General features: G+C 49.0%; 1 protein-coding gene across 1 annotated transcript; it reads right to left on the bottom strand.

Moving 5' to 3' along the window:
• Positions 1 to 7,428: 7,428 nt before the first annotated feature.
• Positions 7,429 to 18,310, bottom strand: PNP (purine nucleoside phosphorylase). Its single transcript, XM_009978237.2, has 6 exons — positions 18,288 to 18,310; positions 14,487 to 14,656; positions 14,055 to 14,158; positions 12,520 to 12,695; positions 9,040 to 9,230; positions 7,429 to 7,646 (listed from the first exon to the last, which is right to left on the bottom strand). Exons 1-6 carry the CDS (start codon positions 18,308 to 18,310, stop codon positions 7,429 to 7,431), a joined length of 882 nt encoding a protein of 293 aa, XP_009976539.2.
• Between the last annotated feature and the right edge of the window lie 533 nt (positions 18,311 to 18,843).

Genomic DNA, 18,843 nt, shown 5'->3' on the forward strand with positions numbered 1-18,843 from the left:
ACCTATCCCTGTCCTATGTCATCTACCCCTGCCCAATGTCACCTATCCCTGCCCTGTGTCACCTACCCAGCCTCATGTCACAAACCCCTGCCCCATGCCACCTATCCCATGTCACCCACCCCTGCCTAATGTCACCTACCTCTACTCTGCGTCACCTACCCAGCCTCATTCCACCTACTCCTGCCTTGTGCCACCCATCCTTGTCCTATGTCACCTACCCCTGCCCAGTGTCACCTACCTCTGTTCTGACACCTAGCCATGCCTTGTTACCCTGCCCTGCCACCTCCACCTGCCTGTCACTCCATCCCTTCCCCTAGTCCCTGCATCCCTTTCTGTGCCACCCACCTCTGCCTATGTCACCCTGCCCGCATCCACATCACTCAGCCCTACCCCTGTCCCTGCATCTCTGCCCTGTGTCACCGCATCTGCACGCCTTGTGCTCCTGCTGGCATCTTCACAGCTCCTGACTTGCTGTTCCCGGTGGGAGAAGCAGGACAGAGGCAGCCCCAGTGCCACCATCACGGTGGGACCATGCGATGGCCGTGGCGGGACCATCACCCGCAACCCATGGCCGGGGCGAGGATGCGAAATCCAGACTCTGTGTCCCGTCTTCAGGAGGAAAAAACATGGAACCCTTGGATGGAGGCTTTGCCATCCCTGCTGGAGGGAGTCTCCTTGGAGGGCTGGGGGCAACACTCAGCCCAAACAGCCATGTTTCTCCCCCCGCCTCCCCTTGCCACCCATCGGCTCGTCGGGAAATTTTCTTTTCCCAAGTTTTCCCAAAGAGCAGGGAAATTTCCAGGCCCAAACAAACAGCCGCACGTGGGGTTTGTCACCGGCTCTGGCGCAGCCTGCCCAGGGGAAGCGTTACCATGGCTACGGGGTGGGGGGGAGAAATAAAATAATATAATTCCGATCCAGCGAGAAGGCTCAGCCGATAGAAGTGCTTAATTAAAGATGAGAAGGCAGCAGGAAAGTTCAGACGTGCGCAGAGCAGGGACGTAACCGGCGGCAGGCACCGGCGGGGAGTCAGCGGTGGGACCGGCCATCCTGCCGGGTGCTAGTGCCTCTTGGTTTTGTCTCTTGGCTGGGAAAAAAGGGGGGTGTGAGGTGCTCCCCAAAAATCACGGAGCCCACAGTCCTTTTGGGACGAGGCTTAAGGACTGGGAGCTGGCTCCAAGCCTGGCTTTAATGCCAGGAGGAGCTGGGGTAGGGCAGGATGCCAGACTCTGGGCACGGGGAGGGAGATGCTGTGCCAGCATCCCGTGGGACCCAGGGCAGGGGGACAGCTTCCTCCTCCTCCTCCCTGCTGCACAACACAGTCTTCGAGCACCCACAGAGACACTGAGGGATGTCCGAGGAATTCAGTTCACGTTTTCTGGGGTCTGGCATGGAGATGAGTCCTGAAAAAAGCTTCATTTTGCCATTATTGGAGCACAGTTTTCCCCCGCAGAGCCCATCACTTTTCCATCCCCTTCCCTCCAGAGCAAAGTTTTCCTGGGGGCTGAGAACAGACACTCATTGCCGCTGCAGGGCTGGATTTAGGGATGTGTCCTCAGGCTGGGGGGAAGAACGGGTGCAGGGGAACATTGGGTCCCCAGTGCTGGTCCATCATCTGCTCCATGGGGAGCAGCCCACAGCAGGGATGGCTCTGGGTCAACAGCCCAGCACTGTCACACTGCTCCAGGCCACTCGCCTCTCCACTGATGAACACCCAAGCTTGCTTCGAGTTGGCACCTAGGAAGCAAAATTTGGGCTCCAGCAGTGTCCTGAACCTGCTCCCCACCATCCCTGGGGAAAAGCTTCCTTGAGCTGCCTCTGCAAAGCACCCAGAGAGGTGAGAGAGGCTCAAAACTGCAGGAAGGGGTTTGCTGAGACTGAGGAAGAGAGTTTTAGAGAGCAGGCTGTGAAGTGTCAGGCGAGGAAAGCAAGTGGTGGTTGCTCTTCTGTTTAAAGCCATCTCTCAAGGCGAGCGTCCAGGCTCAGGGCATGGCAGGAGAGGTCACTCCCTCTGCAGGAGAAAGGGGCTGGATGGTCTCCTCCAGCCTTCACCAGCATTCCAGCTCTTAAACCAACATCCTGCCCCTGTACTCTCCTCTCATGAGACACCCCCCCCCTGCAGTGCCGCATTCAGCTCTGGGGTCCCAACAGCAGAAGGACATGGAGCTGTTGGAGCGAGTCCAGAGGAGGCCACAAAGATGATCCGAGGGCTGGAGCACCTCTGCTATGGAGACAGACTGAGAGAGTTGGGGCTGTTCAGCCTGGAGAAGAGAAGGCTCCAGGAAGACCTTCCAGCACCTAAAGGGGCTACAGGAAAGCTGGAGAGGGGCTTTGGACAAGGGCATGTAGTGACAGGACAAGGGGCAATGGCTTTAAACTGAAAGAGGGGAGATTTCCATGAGATAGAAGGAAGAAATTTTTTACAATGAGGGTGATGAGGCACTGGCACAGGTTGCCCAGAGAAGCTGTGGCTGCCCCATCCCTGGCAGTGTCCAAGGCCAGGTTGGACGAGGCTTTGGGCAACCTGGTGTAGTGGAGGGTGTCCCTGCCCATGGCAGGGGGGTTGGAACTGGATGATCTTGAAGGTCCCTTCCAACCCAAACCGTTCCACGATTCTTTCTGAAAGTGCCATCAGATTTCAGAAATAACAGACCATCACGCTGCTTCCAGAGCCAGGCTTTAATTCAGCACCGAACAGAGACCAGCCCACCGCCATCACCCGCCCCACACCAGTCTCCCTTGCTCCGCATACTCAGCGTGGCAGGGAAGAGTTTGATTCTTTCCAGCATATGAAATCCTTGCAGGGAAGACCTAAAGCTTTTGGGAAAAAAATGAAGCAAACAACCCACCACCACCACCACCATAGCAGAAACCCCTTAATTCAGCTGCAGGTTTTCAATAAAGGGAAATCTAAGGGAATTTTGATAACCTGAAGGCGAAGAATATGTTATGTTCAGCTGCTGGGCTAAGACAGATAGCGGATTTTTTTTTTTTAAAAGCTTTTTGGTTTACTTTTATGTAGAAAAGAGTGCAAATGGTGAATCTCACTTCAAAGAAAGTCTGGGAAACCGAGCCTTGCAAAGCAAACGGGACGGAGCACATGGTCAGATTTGTTTGGGGAGGTCACGAGGTTGTTTCTCAGGTAACAGCAGAGATCTTCACTTAAAAACTCCTGGTATGGTCCAGCCAAGGGCTGTATCAGAGATTTCTCCTCTTGACATCAGGCTTTTATGTGTAACACACACGAGGGCATCGATACATCATCTCCATCTTCTCCAGGGGACTGGAAGCAGCGGGACCCCACGACCTGAAAAAATTCCTCTGGACTGATGAGCAAGTAAAAGAAAAGGGCTGGCACAAAGGATGGCCAGGCTGGCTCACGAAACCACAGCTGTGAGAGTAAAGGATGGATCCCTCCACCACGGGCACTGCAGCACGGGGCTGCGCTCGCTTCCCAGGCAACACCTGAGCTCATGGATCATCATAGCACTGAAAAAGCCAGGATCAGGATCACTCATGCAATTTGGGCTTCTCTTTTTCTACTTGCTGGGTGGTTTGTTGTGTTTTTTGTTTTTTTTTTTTGCTTTTCATGCATCTTCCAGCTTATCCTTATGACCATAATAGCCTGAATTTCAGAAGCAGATAAGTGGCACAGAGTACAGGAGGGAAAGGAAGCCGAGGTTGTGTTACCATCTACTCATTTCGGTCGTAGACGTTGCCAGAAGGCACTAAGAGCACAAAATCAAAGGCACAAGATTCAGAGACAGAAGCATGCCAAAGCATCATGTCCCACAGGATGTCCTGCAAGCAGAATCAAGGAAATCATGTCCTGCCTCTGGTGCAGATGACAATGCACTGATACCACTGCAGCCCATCATAGCTTCCAGCTGCTCAGAAGTTAGTTGAGGTCCTTTGGTTCTTAGTATTCTTTCACCCAAGAGTTCCCCAGCCCAGTGGGATGGTGGGAAAGCACTGGTCAAATTCTGCTCCTGGTTATCCTGAGCTTTGAGTGCTGGTGCTCTGGTCCCCAGGGCTGTTCTCCAGCCTGGGAGGTTGGATGCTAGGTGACTCCTTCCTTTCTAACCCACAGTACTCGGCAAAGTAAACAAACCCACTGTTTTGAGGATCGCAGCAGGTTTTATTTCCTCCCAGTGCCCTCCCCACACATCTTCTCCCCACTTGCATCATCATATTTCAGCCTTTTGAAACTCAGCAGCAAACAAAAATAAAATAATAAAATATTGGATTAAAAGTATCTATCTCCTAAACCAGATGAAACTACTCATTAATTGTATTCCCCCTTCCCTCCCAAAGCATGAGCAAGATCCCTTCCAAAGCACCCAAGTCATTTTCCCTTCTTGTCATTTACCCAGCCCAAAATCGGGATGTTCATGCAGAGTTTGAGCCATGCAAGTCAACCATGGATAGCAGAAAGAAGAGCCCTCAACTGTTAGAGGGCTCAACTGCTACTTAGAAATTATTCCTGTAAAAAAAGGGATGTAATTTGCCAAAGATTTAGTTACATGGTGATTTTCAGATTCAGTTTTAAATCATATTTAAGTTGTATTCAGATACAACGCACGGAATGGGTTTCCCCCTCTCCCTCCGGGTACAGCCGGAGGGACGAGCAGACCCACCTACCAAAAGCAGGTGCTGCTGCCAAGCTCCTCATCATCTCAAGCCCAGCTTGAGAAGTCCCGGCACGACAGCAGGTTTTTGGGATGCTTCCCTCCCCATGGCAGTCCAGCCTGGCTCTGATTAATTAACGGAATCCGCTGAAATCCCAGCCTGAGCTCCTCTGGCCGCAGCGAGCTGCACAGCTGCCTCCCACTCGCACTTGAGAGACTTTCTATTTACTGAGTATTAATTAGATGGATGTGAAGCACCATTTTCTAGGCAGGAGAAATTATCCTCTCCGTCCATATTGGGACAAGCCTGAAAAGGGAGCAGGTAGAAGTGGTTCCTTCTTGCTCTGCACATCTGCTGCTTTTCATGTTTCGCTGTTTTTGCTGCTGCCGTTGAGTGCTTCACTCCTGCTAGACCTGAAAAGGCAACGGCCTCGTGGAAGAAGGAGCTGGAGTCTCTCTGCCTTTGCACCTTACCACCGGAGCTGGTCCCTGTGACTGTCTCAACAGTCAGACCCACCAAAGGGAAAGAGCTGCTGTCTCAGAAGGCTCCTCCAAGTGCCAGGAGCTGCTCAGCAAGTGACTTGGCCAGTAGAGTGCAGGTAATGAATCCTTCCCCTCCAGAAGTCGTCAAGACCAGGCTGGGCAGATGTTTGTCAGGACTCACCACAGAAAACTCTTCCCAGGAGAAGAGAAGTGGATGGGGTGTCCACCCCAAGATTTTTCCTACACTACCTTTTCATGGAAAACATGCACAGAGCAACTCTGTTCCTCCTGGTGACAACATCTGCACCACTAACACCACAGCTGATACCACTAATTGCAGCATGAAGGGCTTCAAGCAAATACCCATCCAGAAAAAACTCACCAGGCCACAATGTCATTTTATGCCCGGAGCTGAAGAAATGTCATGGGAGGCTGAAGGCTGCAATGGAGGGCGAGCATCAACGGTGAACGATTGCTCAGCTAAATTGAGGAAGGCAGAATAGGAGCTCTCCATGATCAGTCGGATGTCTTCGGTTCAGACCACTGTGTCAACTGAAAACATTTAGTTTTGACAGTGATGGGTTTTATAGAGAACTCCAAGATAAATGAAGGGAAAGTGGTGGGTTTTATAGAGAACTCCAAGATAAATGAAGGGAAAAGGTTACCTCATAATTACAGTCACTGTTTCACATCCAGCTGCATCCACTGCTCAGCTTGACCTTTGGGGAACAATGAATAATGCACCGTTCTGGTGAACAGTCACTCTTCCTTGATAGGCCATTGCCACGCTGGTAAGAGAAGGCATGGTGGCCTCTCCTGATTGTCCTTTACCCACTGCTGGGCTCAATTTCTTCATGTAAGAGGACCAGGAAGGTCAGAAAAAATATCATACCTGTTCCAAAATAATTTCTACTGTAATCTGACATCACTAAAGTCCACAAACCATTGGTACTCCAACATCTGCTGCAGGGACTGCAGCAGAGCAAAGCTGGGGTGAAACACAGGGGGTCAAACTGTTATCTCTCTATCTTGGGACACCAAAAGATAACCAGTCTCCAGTGCAAGTGGCTTAAATGGCTGATCTTGGACATCCAGAGACAGAATGAACAAAACCAGGCAGAGCTGGACCTAGATCCTGTTTCCAGCTTGGCCACTTTCACACCGTTCATGGACAAGTCATGCCTTGTACCAGAGCTGGACTTTCACCACCTGAAAAACAGGGCAATAGTGATTCAAGGCTGGAAATGGATCAGAGAGGCGTGAGGGGGTGCTGGGGACATGCTGCACTGCAGCCAACAGCTCCGGAGCTCCGTGGCTGGTCATGCAGAGCCAAGGAGTGAGCAAACTACACTACAGTTCCTGTAACTAGAGGGAACAGCCTCAAGTTACGCCAGGGGAAATTTAGGTTGGATATCAGGACGAATTTCTTTCCAGAGAGGGTTGTGAAGTATTGGAACAGGCTGCCCAGGGGGGTGGTGGAGCCCCCATCCCTGGAGGTGTTTAAAAACTGTGTGGATTTGGTGTTGAGGAACATGGTTTAGGGACCCTGACAGTGCAGGGCGAATGGTTGGACTTGATGATCTTGACGGTCTCTTCCAACCAGACGATTCTATGATTCAAAGAGAGGGCTTTCTGGGGAGACCTTCGGGGGTGGGAAGGGAACACAACCCCATGCATGGGGATGCAGCGGTTTTCAAAGCTGTAAAATCAATTGCAATCCACATGTTCCACAGCATCGCTTGTCCCAGACAGATGTCATCTTTAGTCTACCCCGTTTTACACATCAAAGTCCTCATCCAAAACTCAAGGGCTCTTTGTAGACTTCCACTGGCTTCAGATCAGGTCCTGCCAATGCCTGCCCAGCAGGCACCAAGCCCTGTGACCAGATCTCCACCTGGCTCACAGCGTAGGGGCTCAGTGCGACGGGGGAGTGGAGACTGGGGGCAGGAGGGTGCTGCAGAGAGAGGCAGCACCACGGGAGAGACACGCCAAACGCTCTGCAGCAGGATGAAGGGGAGCTGGAGCTCGTGGTACTGAGGGGCTCATTGCTGACATATGGGTTTGGGAATCTGCCAGAGGTCGGACCCTTTTTGTTTAAGCACCAGAAAGCAGTTTTGGTTCCTGGCTACTAAACATGGGGATCATTCCAGCAAAATTCAAAGCAAACCTCTGCACCTGACCAGCTAAAGCACAGGGACAAAGATCAAAAAGGTCTATTCAAAATCAGGAGAGCAGAAGGGGATGGTCTCACCGACAGCTCTCCCCCAGCACTCGTTAGCGTTCACACGTCACAATATGAATGATAAACGGCTGGAGGTCACGGAGAGTTTGTGCTTTCCCCCAGCTTGCCAAGGAGGTGCGAGACCAGTTTCTGCAGGGCTTCAGCCCGGACCACCGACACACGCAGCACTTCCTCGTGGTTGGCTTTCTCTTGACTGTTGTAGCTCATCACCGCTTTGTTGGTGATGAGGGAGATCCCAAGGACTCGGAGGCCACAATGCCTGGCTACAATTACTTCTGGGACAGTGCTCATGCCTACGGTAGGAGAGGAAAGGACTGGGATGAGTTAAGGATTTACACCAAAACCAGATCTCTCCAAGGGCAACAAAACTAGTGAAGGGTTTAGAGAACCTGTCCTATGAGGAGCAGCTGAGGGAGCTGGGACTGGTCAGTCTGGAGAAGAGGAGGCTCAGGGGGGACCTTATCGCTCTCTACAATTACCTGAAAGGAAGTTGTAGGGAGATGGGGGTCGGTCTCTTCTCCCACGTTATGAATGACAGGACAAGAGGGAACAGCCTCAAGTTGCACCAGGGGAAATTTAGGTTGGATATCAGGATTCTTTCCAGAGAGGGTTGTGAAGTATTGGAACAGGCTGCCCAGGGAGGTGGTGGAGTCCCCATCCCTGGAGGTGTTTAAAAACCGTGTGGATTTGGTGTTGAGGAACATGGCTTAGGGACCCTGAGAGTGCAGGGTGAATGGTTGGACTCGATCTTGAAGGTCTCTTCCAACCAGATGATTCCATGATTCTAAGGCTGCAAACCATAATCCTACCTTCAGCTCAGGCCTTTGTCTCATTCCCCCATGTCTCTCTCTCTCTCTGAGCTATGTAATAGTTAAAGGCTGTGATACTTGTAAGGCTGTAGTAGTTTGGAGCACTACAGTCACAACCCTGCTCAGCACAACAAACCACCCACGTTTGATTCCTGCGCGCTACGTCACTCTCCCCAAGACGTGTCAGCCTGCTTGCAGCCTGCTAAGAGAAGTGCTGATGTGCTGTGTCATTGGGCTCTTCTCTTCCTCAGCTAAAAAAAACAGCTATTGCAAAGAAAAACGGCTTTGCGGGAAGCTGAGCTCCTTTCCTCACGCGCACTGAATCTGCAGGTACTAACGAACAGGCTTCCACGAGATGCTTCAATAACCCAGGTGTCAAGCTGGAGGAATGATATGGGTGATGCTTACCCTCCTCATACGCAGTTGGGAATGGTTCCATAATTACCATCCCTAAACAATCAAGACTCTTATGGAGGGCTGCTTCGTAGGGAAGAGGCACAGTGAAATCCTTACGGTGTCAAAATTTTTAAAATAGTAAAGGAGGACTCTATTCGTGATTAAGTCTCGCTCGGTCCTGCCGAAGTTGAGCCACTTGAGTGTGGGAGATTTGTGTTTGGGCAATAAACACAACACCGTGCTGCCATCCCTGCCCTGGGCAGCTGTAAGCACACAGACCTTCAGCAGATCCATCCTAGGAGCTGCACTAAGCCACTGCAGAACCCAGCAGAAACACACAGAGCTCATTTCTCTAGGTCCAGGAGACTCAGACAGAGAGTCAAAGACCAAAGAAAGTCAAAGACTGGAGAAAGTCAGCCTTGAGCACAACTAACTGTAAAATCCATGTGCCCAACCAACCCTACCAGCCCAGCCAGCTCACCTACAGCATCTGCTCCCAGCGCCTGCAGGATGCGGCACTCAGCAACGGTTTCATAGCAGGGACCGGCCGTCAGACAGTACACTCCTTCTCGGATGAAGCTCAGGAAGCCCAGCTCCTGTGCGCTCTCCAGTGCCAGGCTGAGCAGATCTTGTTCATAAGCATCTGACATGCAGGGAAACCTCACTCCAAACCTGCAAGGCAGAAAAGGGCACAGCCATGCTGATATTGCTACTGCTGCCTTCCCTCCATCAGAGCTCAGGGATGGGGCAGCCACAGCTTCTCTGGGCAACCTGTGCCAGTGCCTCACCACCCTCAGAGGGAAAAATTTCTTCCTTGGATCTCATCGAAATCTCCCCTCTTTCAGTTTAAAGCCATTGCCCCGTGTCCTGTCACTACACACCCTTGTCCAAAGCCCCTCTCCAGCTTTCCTGTAGCCCCTTTAGGCACTGGAAGGCTGCTGGAAGGTCTCCCCGGAGCCTTCTCTTCTCCAGGCTGAACATCCCCAACTCTCTCAGCCTGTCTCCATAGCAGAGGTGCTCCAGCCCTCGGGTCATCTTCATGGCTTCCTCTGGTCCCGCTTCAGCAGCTCCATGTCCTTCTGATGTTGGGGACCCCAGAGCTGAATGCGGCACTGCAGGGGGGGTCTCATGAGAGCAGAGGGGAAGAATCACCTCCCTCAAGGTGCATATTGCACCTGGCAGCCCCAGAGTATGGGTATCAGATACTCAGAGTGTCAGATGGTATCAGATGTCTACGTTTAGGCAACGACACCCCATTCCAGGGGTCCTCCTTTGCAGGGAAATGGGGAGAATAGCACGTGTTGGAGCTCCGGGGCCATATTTTAGACAGCCTGTGCTTCAAGGTTAGGTCTCTTGCTTGCTTTCGATCTTAAGATAACAGCTCAGTCCCGTTCCTGACTGAGCAAATACTACTATTGACTCAAGGAGGGCAGAAGTAGATGGCCAAGACCAGTGTGCTGCTGCTGAGGAAACCTGGAAAATAAACTCCCAGCCACGTCCAGCAGTTCAGTTCAGCAGGAGAGGACCAGGTCCCTCCATCTAGGCTATTCAAGCTCCTGCTTGTTTTCATGTTCTTCCAGTTGAATGTTTAGGGCAGTAAGTGGCTTATTTTACGTTTACAAACACTAAAATGTTATAGAAATAAAAAAAAAACTTTCCCATCTGGCCTAAGGCAATAAGTATTCATCACCAGGAAAATTGCTTCTCTTTCCTGAAGGATGGCCAGCAACGCAGAAGCCAATTTCTCATTTATTAAATTCAGTCCTCAGGTTCTTCAGAATATTCTCTTTCCACATCACTTCACTGCCTCTAGTTTTACTCTGTTGTGCTGAGATAAATCCTTCCTGGTGGCTGAGCTGAACGGGGTTTTAGGAGGAGTTTGCTCAGCTAAAGCTCTGCGATACTTTGGAAGCTGATTCATAAAGACCTTTTGTCCATGTTGATGCCTTGGTCAGCAGCACAAATGTCACCTCGCAGAGCACCACGCTCTTCACCGGGAAGCTGCTCTTGGAGGCAATGAGACAGCTATGCTGCCTTTGAATGCTGGCCAGATGCAGTTACCATTTGGTTGGTGTTCCTCCTCCTGTTCCTGAGCGATCGTGCGAGTCCAGAGAGCTTTAAACACTCCTCCATGTGGCTTCTGTGCTTTTGATCATTCTTTCCTCCAGCCCACACCAATACCTACGGAGACGTAAGGACTTTCTGCTTCAATGGGCACCGTCCTCTCGCCATTTGAATTGCAGAACAACACTTAATTTCTCCTGAGGCACTTGCTAGCACCTTTCAGATTTCCTCAGAAGCAGAAGCCAGGTCTGGTCTTACATCAGGAAGGAACTAACCGTAACTGGAAGACAGGCAGACCACCTTACTCTCAGCCAGAACTTTCTTCCCAGGACAGTCAGCCCAGGTGCTTGCCCTGCAAACACGTCCCTTTTTTGAAGGTGAAGGTACCAACCCAACAAGGAATTTAATCATCTCATTACCTAAACTCACTCTTTGCTCATAAACTACCACCTCCATCACCACCTCTGTTGTTTGTCCTCTGGTTTCACAGGCCTGGTTTTCATTTGGCTTCTCTCCTGCCAGCTTGGTTAGGAAATAATTTCTTGCTACTCTTATCTCCGTATCACAATCCTGTCTCTTTCTTTCCTGCCTTAAAGGCTCTTGGCAGCCCTGGATCTTTACTACTGCCGTGTTGATTTGTCTGGCATTTGATGTGCTCTCCTTTGCTCAGCCTCAATCTCCAATGGATGTGTCCTCATGCTCTTTTTAGTCCCATATGGGAGCCAACAGGCTTCTTTTTGTAAACACCAGCCCATCTGGCATGTCCCCTCTCAGTTCTATGACCTTGCTGGTGCTGGTTGCCTTCCACCCTACCAGCCTGATGGTGCCTTGGAAGGGTTTTAGGATCAAAGATTAATTCAGGTTGGAAGGGACCTTGAGAGGTCACCTAGTCCAACCTCCTGCCTAAAGCAACTATGTCCAGTGGCAACTGCAGTCCAGGGGTGAGGACATGTTACAAGTCCCTCTGTGCATGGTCCATAGGGTAAAGGTCCTGTTACACAGCTAATACAGGAAATCTGATTTCCCAGCTCAACCAGTAGCAAGTCATGCTTGTAGATCTAGAGGTCTCCTGAGAGGCTGCCAAGTCAACCGCCTCTCAGACTGATGCCTTCAGTGAACACATGATGTTAACAAAGACACCTCAGTTTAATGACCTGCATATAAGGATGGTTATCAGGAGATGTAAAGGTTTTATCTTTGCTCTGCTACTAACTTACGGCCTGACCTCTGTCGTATCAGCTCCATCACACCAGAAATGGCTGTTCATAAATGGTGGAGACACTGCAGTTCAACAGATTGCTCAAGTAAGAGGAACTAGCAGAGAGAGGGACTGACAAGAAGAGACAGCAGCAGGTCTCTTTAGCAGATGGTATGGCTGGCCATGTCAGAGGAAGGATCAGGAGCCTACTTTTATAAAACAAAACCTTCTGGAGGTTTGCAAAAAATTCTTTATAGGCTTGTAAGAGTAAGCAACAGCCAAGGAAGGGTGCTTAGGGAAGGTGGCTCAGCTCACCGTTATTGCTTTAACTTTTGTCTTGAGGGTGCCTGGAGTCAAACTCTACCTCTCAGTAAATATTTGCCAGCAGGTGCAACTGGCAGTCCTGGCCTGAGGCTGGAGGAAGAAAGGGTTAATTGGTAGCACAGGGGCTGAGGGGCCAGTCAGGGAGTAGGAAAGATGTATTTAGCTATAGCACCGCTTCAACTCCAGCGTGGGATAGCAAGAGATGATCCAGGACAGGAGCAAAAGCCAGTAACGGAGCTGTGTTGGGCGACTAAGCAACCTGCCACGCAGCTGCTTTAAGGCAGCAACATTAACCCTTCATTGAACCATCGGAAATACTGTTCTGCTCTTGCACGTCTCTGCTGCCCAGCTCTAGGAGAGGGGATGCCTTCTTACCTCTCATCATTCGGTCCACGCAGCGGATTCTGCCCTCCCAAGCCAAACATGCTGATGTGATCTCTAATGAACATGATGTCACCCACTTGGAAGTGGGGATTCAGTCCCCCGGCAGCATTTGTGACAATCAAGATCTCTACTCCCAGGAGAAAGAAGACCCTGATGGGAAAGGTCACCTGCAGGAACCAAAGGCACGTACCCAATGAGTATCACAATTCATAGATCGCTTACGTGATGCAGACAAGGGTCTGTATGAGTCTGCAAGGACATAAAACAGCTTCTCCAATTTTAAATTTACCTCTCATTTCCATAGAAAGAACGTTAATGGTTTTTAAACATATTAAAACCGAATCTTGAAACGAATACCATTAAAATTCAAGCCCACAATTCCTACAGTCGCACTAAGGTCAAACAAACACACTATGAAAACAACATGCAGATAATTTTTCCTCGTTGCTGAGGTCTTGCAGAGATCAAACCACTGTGCTGGCTGAAGTAACTCCTTATGCACATGGGCTCGGAGCGTAATCGATAAACCAGCTTTTCACAGCAATGAGGCGCTTCACAAAAGCACAGAGATCATTTCCTTCATTTAATTTTATTCACATTAGCTCACTGCAGTGACCTGCTTATCCAAAGTTAAGGAGCAATTAGGAACTGAAAAAAAAAGTTTGATTTTGAGAGGTCAAGAAGGAGCTGCGATGATACCTGCTACCTCTAAAATGCTAAAGAAGCCGCGAGCAGAAAATTTCCTAACTATGGACATCACTTCTTTAAGAAATGAGTTAATTTTAGTAGTCAAGCATGCCTTGATAAACCTAGTTTTGTACCAAGTGCATTTAAACTAGTTTTTTTCTGTAATAATTGAGTGTTGCCAAGTATTATAGTTTCTATCCAAATGCAAACCCACCTCAGCCACCAGTAAAATCTCCAAGCTATTCAAAGACAAAAAGAACACACAACCATCAGCCAGTAAATAAAAATTATTGGTGTTTTCTAACAGAAATGTACACCTGTGCACGTTAGGTAATATAAACACAAATATTCACATATTTCTATACGTTAACTGGGAGAGTATATCAAGTTACACTAGCCAGGGAGTTTTTTTTTCCTAGGGGGGAAAAAAAAAGCTGTAAACTATACAAATGCAAAAGAAGATTAAAATAGATTGTTCTTATCACTCAAAATTTCCTGGTTGTTGATTTAAATAATGATTAAAATGCCCTGAGTTAAAACATGTAAATTAATCTGCCTTGTACGACACATTATTCCCACCACGAGCCCAGCAGGACTGGCCACTTGCTGTGCCTGCACAGCATCACCTTCGCCCAGCAGAAGCCAACTACCTCTTGGTTTGAACTCCCAATTGTATTTTTCGGGCAGAAATCTAAAATCTAAGCAAGATTCATTGCAAGAGCAGTGCCAGTTCATGTCAAAAGCTAACCTCCTGCAGCTGGACATCCAAGCAAGCAGTCACTTTTCCCTCTTTTACAACACATCTCCCCCAAAAGCGAATGATTTTCTGAAGAACTCACCGTGCTGACAGAGTATCCTTCGTAACAGTGGAAACGTCCCTGCATACAGACGCAGGGCTGGCCGTTCAGCTCCCCAAACACCAATCTGCCAATGTGCCCTGCAACTGGGAATTAATAAAAGTGTCATTTTAGCTACTTGATCTTGTGACAACCAAGATCTCTACTCCCAGGAGAGGTCTTGATGTCTTTGACTACGGAGGGAGTTGTCAGTTGATGATTATGCATTACAACGGGGTCAAGCGCTGTGAAACCAGGAGCTGAAAGTTAAATAAAGACCATATTGCAGAAACATATAGCTTTTGGACACACATTTCAGCACCGATGGTCTGGTTTGCAGACCAACGCCAAGTGGTTCACGTTGACTCGAGTCATCTCTCTGTAAGGCTGTCAGATGCCAATGGATGGGTTGCTGATGCTCTGGGCTGTGCTAACCTGCGCTCCGTGGGAAGTGAGGGATGTCCTCGTACGGAAAGACTGTCTTGTTATCCAGCACATCGGCCAGACCTCCCAGTCCAGATCCGCAGATGATGGCAGTCTTCGGGCACTGGACGGTACGGGCACGTAACCAATCTGCTGTTTCCTTATACACCTCGTAGCTACTTCTGCAAAAGGAGAAGAGATCAGTGAGGCTATCAACCCATCCAAGGAATAAGCTTCAAAGAATAAAAGTCCTGAAAAGGTGGGAAGAAAAACATTTCCCTAAAACTAAAATAACAGGAATTTCACTGCTACTATTGAAGATGTTTCACTTTTCATCTCATATGAATGATGGGGAGGAAAGATGGGGAGAGGCTGTTCAGGAGGGCCAGTTATGATAGGACAAGGGGCAATGGTTTTAAAATAGAGGGAGGTAGGTTCAGGTTGGATATTAGGAAAAAATTTTTTACTATGAGAGTGGTAGAACACTGGAACAGGTTGCCCAGAGAGGTGGTGGATGCTCCATCCCTGGAGACGTTCAAGGCCAGGTTGGACAAGGCCCTGAGCAACCTGATCTAGTTGGAGATATCCCTGTTCCTTGCAGGGGGGTTGGACTAGATGACCTTTGAAGGTCCCTTCCAGCCCTAACCATTCTATGATTCTATATTTTATCCCTGGCCAGAGACAAGTCATTTGAATCCTCTTTGCTGGTTTCATACAATTGTGGAAGAACAGCTAATGGCATCTAGATCACAAATGTCACAAGGCATAACCACTCCTGCTTCTGATGGGCTCTGGTCTCTCCGGAGTTACTGAAGGAACACAAGAGCACAGTGAGACTGACAAATTGCAACCTCTACATGTTTGCATGGGGATGTCCAGGCTGTGATGGGGAAATACAAGAGGACAAAAGTCCAAGGACATCTTTACAGTATGGCTGGGATGCTCAGCTGATGAAGGAGTAGACACTATCCTCTGCAATAGGTACACTACTGGGACATGGGGCAAGCATTACCTACAGAGATGGAGAACTCAATCTTCGTAAATGTTGAGTGCCATCAGCTCCCAGAGCTTCCTTCTGGGTAACGCATCTCCAACACCCAGCTCCTCAATACCTTGTGGTTTCAGTACAGAAGGCTAAACACAGAGATTTTATTCACCCTTTCTTCTCCCACAGGCTGGGCAGTGGGTCCCCCACCTGAAGTCTAGTCCTAGGCAAGGGGCCCAATGACATCAGCCTATGTCAAAAAATAAAATCAGAAATTTGGGGTCCTGGGCTTATGATGTTTGATTTAAGAGGAGGACTGCTCAACTAGCTTGGCAAAACCCACATCTTACCCAGCGCTGAGGCACATTGCCAGACAGTGGGATAGAAGTTGGCATTACACTGCCTGTTGTGTATCTGTCTTGAGGGAAGAGAGAGGGCTTCAATTTCTAGGCCTATCAGTCTGGCATTCATCAGATGCATTAATCACAGTCTGGAAACACAATCAATAGCAGAATAATCCCATAATCCTGTTTCCAATAGGATGATGTAGATATCTTCTGAAAGTCAATATCAAGGTTGATGGGAAACTTTCTTCGAAAGCCAGGCTACTGATAGCATTTCTTGGTGGCGACTCAACTGCTACCATTGATGAGCAGAATTAATGACTGTTAATGGTAGAGGACTGGGTCACAGAGTGAACCAAGGCAGGTAGAGGCAGCAGGTTCTCGAATGAAAAGCTGATCTGTTTATTAAGGGGTGAGAGAATCAGATACTGCGAGGTTGAAGGTGACACAAAATCGACTGGAGGTGCTGTCCACTTCATGAACGCTTCTTTTTTTTTTTGAGCCAAGTCTCTTGTTTCCAGAAGTGCAAAGCCTCGTCATGGTGTGATTCCACTGTCTTTACAGAAAAGCTGTCAAAGTGGTACTCAACCCTCCAGGAGGTCTAAGACCATTGATGAAGAGGGTTTGACAGTCAGTGTCCAACTGGCTCCTCTAACTGGAGTATCAGAGACTCCAACAAAGGATCTCAATTCTATGTTTTTTTTTCTTTCTTTATACTGATGAGGTAAGCAGTTATTGCACAGGTATCTTGTGAGCTTTTTCTCCTCCTAGCTGTCCAGCTCCTGCTTAAGTCCTGTCCAATGTGTGATATATCAAACTTATGTTCCTAGTTACAAACTGTGATGTCAAAAATACCCGAGTATGTCATAAACCAGCTACCCAATGAGAAGAAATAACTTCCATATTCACACATTAAAATGAAGACTCATTTAGTTGAAATACTTTTCAAAGGAAAAGTCTGGAAATGAGTAAGAGCTTATTTGTCATAACATATTGTTGCATTTTCCAAGTGTACCATGAGCTCTTCAAATAAGCAAAAGCTATGTAAGTGACACTAATGAAGCCTACACTTGACTGACTTTATTATCCCTTGCTCCCAGGAAAAAGCTTTAAAAGTGCTTTACATACATTAATGAATGATTCCCCCCCAATTTCTCTGTTGAATAACAGTAATCCTTACTTAGAAATCAGAGGCAACCAAGAGAATTTAAATGTAATACCCGAGCTTTTGCCGTACCTGTGGCAAGCATGAGAAAAGAATGAGGTCATCAGGATCTGCTCTTCTGCTTGACCACTAATCCTTTTTTGGTTTTTGAAAAGGTGCATATACCCTTGCAAAATAACATTTAAAAATGCTATCATTCCTATAGCCTCAGAAATGTTAGGGGCGTGGGATGAACCTGATTCCACGTCTGCTGCAGACATTGGCATGGACTGAGCTGCCTCTGAGCTTGAGGGATTTTTTTTTTTTTTCCTTCTGAACAGAAGATATTGAAATATTTCTTATCCAAAGAAGTAAAACTCTAGTGCTGTCTCACTCTCCTTGCCCGAAAACAGCCTCGGTGGGCACACAGGGGCCTTGCAGAGCCCTCTCCATCCCACAGACTTTGGACACACCAGAGCTGTCCCCAGTGCTGAGAGCACAGCGCTGCTGAAATCCATCCGCAGCGCCCTGCTCCCAATATTTAGTTTTCAGAAATCTTCTGGATGCACAGCATCAAAGGGGTCCAGCAGGCACAAAGAATTTCCGGATACAAAAGGAGATACCTGCTCAGCGGGAGCGGAGGGGGAGTTTGACCTCTGGGTCACCAAACGCAAGGTTTAGCCTGGAACCGCATGAGCCCGAGGTCTGTGCAAGCCTTTTGACAGCCTGAATCAATACACGTCGCACAAAGCCCTCTATAGCTACTCCGTCTGCAACAATGCACACCTAATAATAGTGCTCGGCGGCATCGCTTCGGATTAAATCACAGGATCAGCTGGAAACAACAATCCCCTTTATTGTGACGGCTGTCATCCACGGGAGAAACGCATCTGTTGCGAAACACAGGACTGTCACCCATGACAGATCTTTTATGGCACGAAAAGAAGCCACCCTCATTGTGCCCCCAGGTTGGTTGAAAGCAAATCCATGCACAAAGCTGACATATCCCAATAAACAGATCCAGCGTTCCGTTTCAGAGAGACACGCCGCTGGATGTATTCGCAGCGTACGCCTCTCCACGCCACCATATTTGCCTCTTCTGGCCCATAACCTCTCCCAAGGTCAGCTGCTCCTTGCCATATTTCATAACACCAGCACCTGCCACAAGCAGATGGCCAGATTCCTCTTCAATAATAAGATGTTTACTTCTGAGCAGCACTTGCCTGATGTTTGAGTGCCCAGGAGGAAGAGGAGGAAAACAAGGCGAGAGAAAGCGACGCTGTTCCACGAGCCCCTTCCAGCTTGGGCATCTGTGCACCCCCTGTTTCGCAGCACCTTACCTGTCTTCCTCAGCATAGGCCATCCTCCTCCTCTCTGCTTAACCCAAAGAAGGGGATGGTTGCTGGCAACAGAGCTGCAGGGTTTTTATTTGGCCAAAGAGCAGAGGCCCATTGAACCTGCAGAAGCCGCTGCCGTCTCCGGCCGTGGGTCAGGGAGGTGCGTCCCGGCTTCTCTCCGCTTTCCCCCGAGCATCCCTAATCCCCGAGTAGGAGGGGCATGCTCAGGACATCTGCTTTTCTGGTCTCACCCCTACGACACGTATGCTCTGGAGCTCTGCAGAAAGCTTACACGCATGCACACACGCTTTACAACGCAGACCAAGCCTAGAAGGTTCACGCGCGCGCGCAACTTTCCAGCAGCCTCCCAGACAGGAGCAGTTGACAATGGATCTGCATAGATTTGCAGGCTCCTGCGTCAACTGGGAACCAGCTAGCAGTTGGAATCACCTGCCCCTTTGCAATTCAAACCCCTGGGACTGTGGCACGAGCTCACCAGGAGAATGCAGACTCTGCAAGATGACCTGCACCATCTACTACTGCAACAAGCAACTTTGCC

The sequence above is a fragment of the Tauraco erythrolophus genome, chromosome 15 (genome assembly GCF_009769465.1).
Source record: "Tauraco erythrolophus isolate bTauEry1 chromosome 15, bTauEry1.pri, whole genome shotgun sequence".
NCBI classification, from domain to species: domain Eukaryota; kingdom Metazoa; phylum Chordata; class Aves; order Musophagiformes; family Musophagidae; genus Tauraco; species Tauraco erythrolophus.